Source organism: Carassius auratus, chromosome 11 (genome assembly GCF_003368295.1).
Source record: "Carassius auratus strain Wakin chromosome 11, ASM336829v1, whole genome shotgun sequence".
NCBI classification, from domain to species: Eukaryota; Metazoa; Chordata; class Actinopteri; order Cypriniformes; family Cyprinidae; genus Carassius; species Carassius auratus.
Genome location: NC_039253.1, coordinates 12648009 through 12658855, shown reverse-complemented (window position 1 = coordinate 12658855; position 10847 = coordinate 12648009). Strand labels below are relative to the sequence as shown.

Here is a 10847-nt window from a genome sequence, read left to right as displayed (position 1 = left end):
CAACACACACACACTGCACATATTCCAGAGTCATCCACCAACACCACCCTCTCTCACACGTGCATTTGGCAAAAAAAAAAAACCCTTACATTTGAACACGTACACATAAACAAATGCACACGCATAAAAAGCATGCCTCTGGTGCACGCTCTCGCTTTCCTGTCAGCCTCCTCACATGAATGCACAGGCATTAGCACGTGTGTCTCCAAAAATGGAAATGAAAAAAAGAGGCTCAAACACTGAGGAAAAGTAGGGAGCACACCAGCACGCACGCATGCATACAGGATCATTCAGGCATTCCATGCCCTCCCCTTCCCACAATTTCTTCACTTCTCTGTCGCAGACTGGCTGTGTAAGACTCCCAGGCACGAACTTCCACTATTTAAGGCAGTGCTGAACAATCCAGTTCAGATTTCTGTGCAAATATCTCATTCTCATCCTATCGTGCTATGATTAAGACTTGGTGCAGTCTCTTAGGATTGTACCACGTGGCTGAGAGGTAAAATTCTTTTGTCCCCTGGCCCAGTGCAGTGTATTGACAAACTTTATTTTCATCAATCTTTTAAGTAAAATGGTTTAAAATTTTTATTTTAAACCAACTGATCACCCAAAACTGTTTTGTAGCGATTATTTTATGATTTTCGAATTACAACACAATTTTGAAACTGTATTATGTATTTTAAGCAAAATCTTTTCTTTTTCTTTTTTAAGTCCAAACAATAGAAGTCAGTGGTCACCAGATTGGTTTGGTTACCAACACTCTTCGAAATATCTTCTTTTGTGGTTCACAAAATAAAGAAAGTCTAACAGATTTGGAATGGCATGGATGGGGGAGTAGAGGATGACAATTGTAATTTTTGGGTGAACTATCATTTTAAATGAAGAGGTCAGAAATGGAAAAATAAAATGTAAACGTTTAAAACCCACAAATAACATGCTTTTGGATTGGGGTGATCTTGTCCAATCAAAGCCTTTCTTCAGCCATAATCAATAATATCAAACAATATAGTCCGCATTTCATGACATAAGTGTGCTTGAAACTTTGGGAATCTAATTTTAACACATCTTTAAATATTTTTAGAGTGCAACTACAATTTAAATGACATGGTCACTTTCTTTCAGCTCTAAACCTAGGGTTACAACAGCTCTTCATTGGCATTACAGACTTCAAGAATTTCTCTCTGAAACTCAAACCTATCAAGAGAAAAATGGACTTTTCAAATCCACATACAAAACAGACTACAAAACAGCTTCCACTCAGAGTGGTCTTTAGTGGTTTGGAACCACTGTAGCTGGGGCACTGATGCCCGTTCAGTGCCAATCTCTAATACTGCACTCATCAGAGCGTTTAGTGCATCTCTGTCAGAGGCGCTGAGGCATAGCACGTCAGAATGTGCCATGCGGCAGCATGCACCACGCTTGTGCGATCGGTGCATGAAGCAGTCATCTGTGAGATACCGTACTTCAAAAACTACCATCTGCAGCCTCCATACACACATTTACACAGCACACAGACCCCTACTTATGTGTTGTCTATACAAAACTACTAAGAACAAAGATACATTTAAATGATTTTTAAGTTTGTGGGAGTGTTTTGGGGGGTCCTTTGGAGATATTTGGTGGCGATTTGATTAAATTAATCTAAGGTAACAATATTAAGCCTTGGTAATATACCAAAATAAAATGATTAAAATAGATTTTGGATTTTGCAAATGCAAAAAAGTGGGAAACAATTCACTATTCATTGATTCAAAAGGTGCACAGGTCTTGCACAGACTCTCTCTATCAAAACACAACAGCAGTTTCAGATATAGCAGAACAGATTAATCTGCCTCTTACTAATTCATTAAAATCATAAATGATACACTGCCTCTCTTGGGATATTTGGCAAAACAAAAAAGTGGAAAAGTTGGCAATTTTTTTTTTTTTACAAATGTTGTTTGTATATATAAGTAATTTAAAAGAACAAAAATTGTAAGGTGTTTGTGCAGAAAGAGGAAATGGGGTCCAGAAAGCAGATATACAGCCACTAAATATTAACAGATGATTATAATCTTATTTCCCGCAACATTAATTTCTGGATTCTCCAAAAAGATACATTCAGAATCATGACAGTGTTTTCAGACTGGATAAGAGCTTCCAGACACCATTTCCCCTTCAGCTCACAACAAATGGCCCCAGAGGTCCCTCCTTTTCAGGAATGTGTTTCTGCAGTGTGACAAGGAGGGCCTCCAAGGTACAATCAAAAAAAAAAAATCTACAAGGAAATAAAAATGACCAGCTTCTGAAGTGGGATTCAACAAGAGTCTTCATAAAGATACACTTCAATATTCCCAGATGACATCAACGCCAAGGTGAGACTGGGATATGATGGAGGAGTGGAAGAGGAAAGAATAGCTGAAGCACGGTAGTGTTACTCACTAAAACAAGCTGTTACCATCCCCGCTCACACCTTGCAGGGCATCTGTAGATGACTGGCCTGATTCTGAGGCTGTACCACCTTCAAGGGATCCTGTGTCAAAAGCATGCTCCACAGCCAAGCCATCAGACTCCATTTTGGCAGCGTCCGGAAGAAAGTTGGCATAAGCATCACTTTCTGCCATCAGAAGCTTCAGTTTCGGAATCCAGCTCTTGCGTACCACGCGCCGCGCATTAGTGCACATGTCTGCAGCGATCGCATTCATTTCACTCTCTTTGAAACTAGGAGCAAAGTTCTGGCAGTAAACTAGAAACAAAAAGAGAGAAAGAAAAAACTTTTACTGTCATTAGTTTATTATGCACTTTTTACACAAAGCTATTTTGAATAATGCTTAAAAACTTTTTGACCACAACTTACACTTAACAGCATGGAGAACCCGACTGTCCAGTGGCTTGCGGTTGGGGTCATTTGTGGAGGACCGAATGCCTGTCCCACAGCTGTTTGCAAGGGTGCTTCTACAGGTAAAATAAAGGATGATACATTTGAAAAGAAACATACAAATCTGACCTGTAAATTGCAAGAGCATTTGGGATTCCAAACCCAGAAAACTCATTTCATCATCATCATCATCAAAAAAAAAAAAAAAAAAAGATAGAAGCTTTTTAAAACTCTAAAATAATTGGTCAAGTTCACATTAACAAGTTTCTTTTTTATTTTGAAGAGCTATTTCTCTCCAAAAATGTACGTTTTGCCATAATTTACTCTTATGTCATTGCAAACAGTATGACAATTAACTTTAACTGTATAGGAAAAAGCAACTTGGACATTATGCTAAACATCTCCATTCTGTGTAAAACAAGTCATAAGGGTGACTTAATAAAAACGATGATAGAATTTATATTTTTGCATGGACAATTTCTAGAAATGCTAATTACAGTGTCTTTTGTTTATTTCCTGCCAGATAAAGGTCAAAAACTTCACTCACCGGTCAAAAAAGGCAGCAAGGAGCCGCCTGAGCAACACTTTGTGGCGTGTGCCCGCACTAACGTGGCAGTTCATCAGCTGAGCACGTGAAATAAAAACACTGGTGCTTGTTACTAGCTCCAGTTTCTCAGCAGGGTCACCTTCTTCATAGAGTTTAGGATGACAGCGGTTTCCGATCTGTGCAATAAGCTCAGTGGGAAGAGAGGCCAGATCTTGCCTCACTCGAACTCCTCTTCCCCTTGATTCAACTGTGAGGTGGTCTGGAAGTGATTCCACTCGTTCGCTGGCTGAACCAAGATTACAATGGGGAGAGATATTTTAAAATAAAAAAAACAATGTATTGGCCAATAAAGCTGCAGATAAATAACTAAAATTAAAAAAAACTTTAATATACATGTAAAACAAATTTAAATCCCTCTGAGAGTTTTTTATTTTTGTTGAAATGTTTTCTTGTACATTCTTTTTATATGTATTTTTGTTTTGAATTTATTCTTTAAGGGAAAGTTAACAGAAGAGCAATGATGAAAAGAAATTGCACATTCAAACTATTGTTTATAGTATATATATAATTATTGTATATATATATATATATATAAATTATAGTATATATATATATATGTATTTTCTTCTCTTTAATGTCTGTAAGAATACTTTTCTAAATTCCTATTGATGGAGTTCCTCAGGGCTCAATACTTGGCCAATTTTTTTTTGCCCAGAATTTCACTACATATACTGTAGTCTTTTATCACAATATGGTGTTAGTGTCAGGTAATAAATCTAACTGATAAGTATTAGCAACCCATCAATGAAATAAAATTTTAATTTAACTGTTCTTACCCGTTGCCCCTACGTTTAACATGCTGTACATAGTGTACATATTACAGATTTGTCTGTACTGTTCTTCCGTGGTTTCATCTGTGATTTCCTCTTCTTCATCATCGTCATGGTAAGAGATTGGCGAATCACTGGTGTACATGCTGGGTGTGCCTGGGCTGGTGCCTTCCGGTGTGTTACTGCTGTTGTTGTTATTGTTGTTGCTGTTGCTATTACTGGTACCGCTTCCACCCAATAAGGCTGCACTTTGAGGCTGTGCCCCTCCTGTGCACCTTGACACGTCCTGTGAATAGCGGGGTGCTTTCCTCATACCTCCCCCTCCTCCTGATCCTCCACCTCCTTCACGGCTACCTCCCTCCCAAAGACGCTTAGCAACTGGAGTGCAAACCACTGAATATGATGATGCTTCTTGTTGGGGCTGCTGGGCCTGAGGTTGCTGCTCTGTCTTCACCCTTGACACCAATGGAAGGGGTGTTAGGCAGGAAGCAGGTCGAGCTGTTGCTGTGGGGACTGCACCTACAGTGCCACTTCCAGTTTGAGCAACAGGGCTCTGGGGTTCTGAGGTTGGTGTTTCTTCTGTGTGAAGGCCCTGTGAATCACAACTTGGTGAGCTGACCTTTAGGAAGAACTCTGTGCCTTTTTCCATAATCTGCTGAATCTGTAGGAATCCTGCCGTGTACATTAACAGAAACTGATCACCCAAGTTCATGCAAAGTCGGCCTGTGTAACAGAAGGAAAGGATCTGCTGGAAGCTCTGAGGCTGGACTGCTGGTGGTAACTCCACGACGGAGCTCTTACTTCCAGAGTTGAACATATCTCGAAAATAGGAGCTGCTGGCAGCCAGCACTGCCCGGTGGGCTTTAAATGTGTGACCCTTCACCACCACTGACACATCACAGTACAGTCCCTGAAGTCTCTGCTCATTAAGACACTCCAGGACATTGTTGCCAAAGTTGGGAATCGCCATCTGCAGCATCTGAGCCATGTCGTAAAGCCCAGCACTACAGAGTCTGTGAAGAAAAGAAAAAAAAGTTCTTATAATAATGACCAATGGGCAGGGCCTGTAGAGAATCCACACCTACAGAAGGCTGCAGAAATATCTTCACATTTACACACAGTCCCACCCCTCAACTGTTTATTTTCAGAATTCCATGCATTTTTCTGCCAGAATCCCAACAGTGATGAAAATTTGAAAAAGTTTTCAGATTCCATAAAGGCTTATAAATGGATATGCTGTCTATTCATATTTTTTTTTTTAAGTACAAATATATATATATATATATATATATATATTTTTTTTTTTTTTTTTTTTTTTTTTTTAAAAGAATGAAGAAATATTTGCACAAGACTTAGGAGGACACAAAAATATGCAGATACACTGCCATTCAAAAATTTGAATAGCATTCATCAATTCTTGAAAATACAGTAAAAGCAGTAATATTGTGAAATATTGTTTACATTTAAAATACCTTTTCTATTTTGACAGAATGCAATTTATTAATGTGGTTGCAAAACTGAATTCTCAGCTGCCATTACTCCAGTCTTGTCAGCGTCATATCAAAATCATTCAAATATGATTTGTTGCTCAAAAGATAATTCTTCATATAATCTATGATGAAAACATTTGTGTTGCTTAATATTTTTGTAAAAAAAAAATTATGAAAAAGTGATATTTTCCAGGATAATGAATATAAAGTTTAAAATAACTGCATTTATTTTAAATAAAAACAGTCACTATTGATCACTTTAATTCATCCTTGCTGAATACAAACTTCTGAATGACAATGCATTTCTGTAGTGACAAAAAGTTGTTTTTTGCATAATAATTTTAACAATGTGACTCTTAAAGATTTCTGGAATCAACACACACACACACACACACACACACACACACCTACTTGCAGTATATCATCATCTATTCTTATAAAACCATGGAGACACAGTGGTTCTCTCTGTTCTAACTCCAAGGTCAGTGCATGCAGTCTCACAAAAAAAAAACATCCCGTGATGGTAAGTCCATTACATAGAAACAGAAAATGCATACATTCTCCACAGAAAATTAGACTATGAACAAAAGCAATAAATGTTGGCACACATTCTTAATATAACTGAAGAGTATGCCTAGGGCCATCCAGGGGTTATCTGTGGGTCACATACTATTTATTATCCTACAGTCTATTATTTTTAGAATTATACAAATACTTTGCTTGTATGGTCAACATGTAACTTTTAACAAATAAAATCATTTTTGAAGCAAAAGATGAATAGATGGTATGCAGGAAGTGGTACAATGAATATTCTTTAACAGAAAAATAGAGCACAAGTCTAATGCAATGGGTATATAGGGGTCATATATCAGGCAATTAGGACTGTCATCCTGTATTATGCTCAACATGCTGAGATTTACTCTATTTGCACTTTACATGAAATCATATTTGTTTGTACCAGCAACACTCAAACCTAAGTGCAGTTACTTTTCTACAAATACATTGTTTACTTGTGTCAACCAGTCTGCTAAAGAGCACTTAACCTCTATTCTACTTCACTTTCACTATTCCTCTTCTATCCCTCCTTTTTCTAGCTTCTAGCCAGTGTTTTTCTGAATGATGTTTGAAACTTTGTATTGTAAGCACTTCTTGTGTTATTGTGCCTTATGACAAATTGCTTATTGTGTTCCTTGTTATATGTAAGTTGTTTGGTAAAAAAGGGTCTGCTAAATCTTTACATGTAAAATGCAATATAGATCAGCTCAACAGTTTAACAATTGAATAAATGTATCTTACAGAATCTGTTAACAATTCTTAAAACAACTGAAAAGTACCTTACAGTTTGATCAAAAATCCCCACTAAAGGTGTACTGAGTAATTTCACTCCAACTTCTTGCTTTGTGTCTTTGTACAAAGGTTGATCAGGAGGTTAAAGCAATGCTTATAGGAAGCAGATCAAAGATTTGTCTGGGTGAGCAGCAAGGTTTTGCTCAGTAACAAAACATCTACTTCCGCTCATACTCCCTTTAACCCTTAGGCCTACAATTATGTTTTATAATGAATAGATATTTTTATTTCATTAAATTATATTTTAACCCTGTTGCCTAAAATGTGTATTTTACTGCAATTTTAAGCTATTTATGCATATATATATATAGTTATATATATAGTTATATATATATATATAACTATATATATATATAACTATATATATAACTATATATATAACTATATATATATATAGTTATATATATATAGTTATATATAACTATATATATATAACTATATATATATAGTTATATATACATATATATATATAACTATATATATATATTAGTAGTCACCACTTCAACGGCAAAATTAACCAGTACAAAAAATACACTATAATTATTAATTTATTATCAGCACCAGCAGAAACTGTAGTAACTATGCCATTTTGGAAATGGTTAATATTCGGATTGTACCATCCTAATTTAAAGAAAGGGTTAAAACTATTCCCTTAGCTAATAGCAATCACATTTTAAGAAACACAGTAAAAATACTATTAACTTGGTCTAAGAGTATTATCTTGTACTTTCGATTGTCGTTAATGTAATTACAGCTTCATGATCGGCGAAAGTGCAGACTATTTTCTTTGTATCACTCGCACAGCAATATTTCCCAATGGCATAACAACAGCAGTTTAATTAAAAACAATAAGGCAATAAATTAACATTAGTTTGTGATCTCACTGTTGAGAGTCGGGCGCCGGTGTTTCTGTGATGTGGCGGCCGCGGCGGGGCTGCGGTACCCGGTGAGTGTGTGTGCCCCGCACCGCTGCCCAGCTGGACACGAGCTCCGGGCTGGCACGGGCCCCAGGGGGCAAAAAAAAAACAAAATAAGAAATAATTCCCCAATTGCCTGGTTTCCACACTTGATGCGGCGACCAAAGAGGTAAAAGCTGCTCAGCCCTCAAAAATCCTGTCACCAAAATAGTCTGATAGATGAATTATTGAGGAGCCCACATCCGTTTCCCTCGCCCCCTCGGTGCCAGTGTAATGCTATGCAATGTCGGGCTGAGTTACAGCACTGCACATACCATGACATCTAATCTAACCGTTATACCGAAAACGTTTGGATTCGCCCAGCAACATCCATATGCATGCATTATTATTATCACTCTCCCGCAGCATACTTGCAAATCGCATGCAAATTAAGTAGTAGTCATATTTGTATGCACGCGGCGCAATCATTGGATTTCACATAAAATATTCTGTGGTTAAATTCTACTCCATTTTGGAGGAGGAGGAAGGGGGACTCGGCTCCATCTTTTCCCGACATCAACAGGTCATCTTGGGACAAATGCAGCAACCGGGGGGCGAGTCAGACCGATTCGCGAGACAAGACACCATTAACCACTTGACGTCTAAAAAGCAATGCACATTATACTCTCGTCCAGTTCTAATCCCCAAATAGTCCAGAAACACGTGCTAACATTGCAAGCGATGTTATGCATGGCTAAAAAGTTGGAAAATATAGACGGACGCATTGATGCAACATAAATCAAGCTCTCGGCAGCAAGTCATTGAAGTGGTTAAAGTTTCGCAAGCCCATCCCCCATCTAAAGCAATAGCACACCTTCACAAAACAATACCCCTATCCAAAAATAAAAATACCCTCAAATCTTTCTCTGTCACAATAACTAAATTCGACCCTCTTATTCGACCCACGTGGTTGCCCCTTGACCCCACTCAAAGTGGCATGAACCTCTCGTGCATGCGTTAAAATACTCACCCCCTCGCTTGCGATCTTCTGGAAAGTGTTTCAATGAAGGAGTCCGACTCTTTCTCTCTTCGGGCAGCCATTCATTGCGAATGCACAGGCAAGACGCCCGAGCGCAGAATTATCGAGGGGAGCATCATACTGTCACCCCGGTTAGAGCACAGAGTCACCGATCATCAAGACAGAATTAAAGAAAGCTGTCTGAACGCCGATGCGTGCAACTCGCGCAGCGCGCTCTCCGTTGGGTCTGTTCTGTTCGCGCGGCAGTGCGGGGAAAGGGAGCTCTGCGTGGAGCGTCTAGACTCAGGTGAAGCCCTCGAGGGGTCTGGGTGCTACGCGCACAGCATGCCAACTCGACTCTGCATGTCGCACTGTAGAAGTGTGCACTAAGCATCTCAGAAATATGTCCATCACGTCGCTCTAATGGGGTCATATTATATGGCGCATAGGCAATTAACTTAGTATTTACAGAGCGTGACTAGATTAGATTATTAGATCGAATGTGCCAGGAATGCTGCACGTGAAGGCATACTTCACGCAGAAGATGTATTTATTGAATTGTTTTTAAATATTTCATATAAAATTATGATTATATAATGTAAAAAGATAAGATACAATTTATGTAATATAATATATTTATATTATTTTTTTCATATTATTGAACTGTACATTGCTATCCTTGTCATGGAGCCGCTGCTCCTAGTAAAAATAAAATGTTCAGTTTTAGTAAGCTTGAAGCTAAAGTTTGCCTAAATATGTATTTGTTAATCTGACAGTAAAAGTAAAATGTGTTCCTGGACCACAAAACCAGCACGCGAATATTTTGTAGCAATAGCCAACAATACATTGTATGGGTCAAAATTATCGTTTTTTTAATTTTATGTTATATGCATTTCTAAGGACTTAATTGGGACTACTGGAGGCGGTTTTCTCAGTATTTAGATTTTTTGCACCCTATATTCCAGATTTCCAAATCATGTCAGATGTCCTATCATAACTAACCGTACATCAATCGAAAGCTTATTTATTCAGCTATCATATAGCTATTATAATATCATGATGAATAAATCTCAATTTCAAAAAAATGTACCCTTATGCTATTGTGGTCCAGGGTCACAAATGTGAATTTTTTATAAACTTACAGGCTAGCTGCAGTTCAGGTAAAGGTAAATGCACCTCTGACTAGTACATTTAAAATATATGGCTCTGCAAATCAATTAAAATAATATAAAACAACTGCAAACAACTAGTGAATTGTGATTTCTATCTCAACATGTTGTTTTATGATGCATAAATCTCTGATTAGTCTTTATTAATATCTAAGGCTGTATAGTTAATATTTAGCTCTGCTTGACACATTTCGGGGGTCCTAACCCTGAAAATCATTAAAGAACCCTGCTCTTGACAGCTGCAAAGTTTAAGTTTGCATCAGAGATCAAAGAAGAATTATAATGGTTTACTACAAACTCTTCCTCAAAAAAAACAAACAAAAAAAAAAACTTACATTTTAACCACTTTTCAGTGTACACTTTTCAGTATACACTGTTGATAATAATAATGAAAATAAAGTAGTGTTTATTTATTCATTCATTAATATTACAAAAGCATAAAAAGGCACAGATTAAAAATAAAATGTAGGCTATTATTATGACACACTTATGCATTTAGCAGACTATTTATCCAAAGCGACTTAAAAGGGGACAGTTACTGAAGCATTCTATGATTTTTGCTATGGACTTTTTTTATTGTAAAAAAAATAAATAAATAAACGAGAACTAGTTCCTAAATGACGACTTTTAGTGTAGCGCTTTTCTACAGGATGCTGTGCGCATGCGCAGTGCTGGAGACTCTGTCAGGCGTTT

General features: G+C 37.5%; 1 protein-coding gene across 2 annotated transcripts; it reads right to left on the bottom strand.

Annotated features, from left to right (window-relative positions):
* On the bottom strand, positions 1–9441 carry nacc1b (nucleus accumbens associated 1, BEN and BTB (POZ) domain containing b). Of its 2 annotated transcripts, none has more exons than XM_026275424.1 (5): positions 8998–9441; positions 4241–5247; positions 3405–3690; positions 2837–2934; positions 1–2725 (listed from the first exon to the last, which is right to left on the bottom strand). In XM_026275424.1, the coding sequence occupies exons 1-5, from the start codon at positions 9066–9068 to the stop codon at positions 2421–2423; spliced, it is 1767 nt and encodes a 588-aa protein (XP_026131209.1). In that variant the 5' UTR covers positions 9069–9441; the 3' UTR covers positions 1–2420. The 2 variants fall into 2 exon arrangements, with proteins under 2 accessions (XP_026131209.1, XP_026131210.1); XM_026275425.1 differs by lacking the exon at positions 8998–9441 and adding an exon at positions 7956–8942.
* Positions 9442–10847: the final 1406 nt, after the last annotated feature.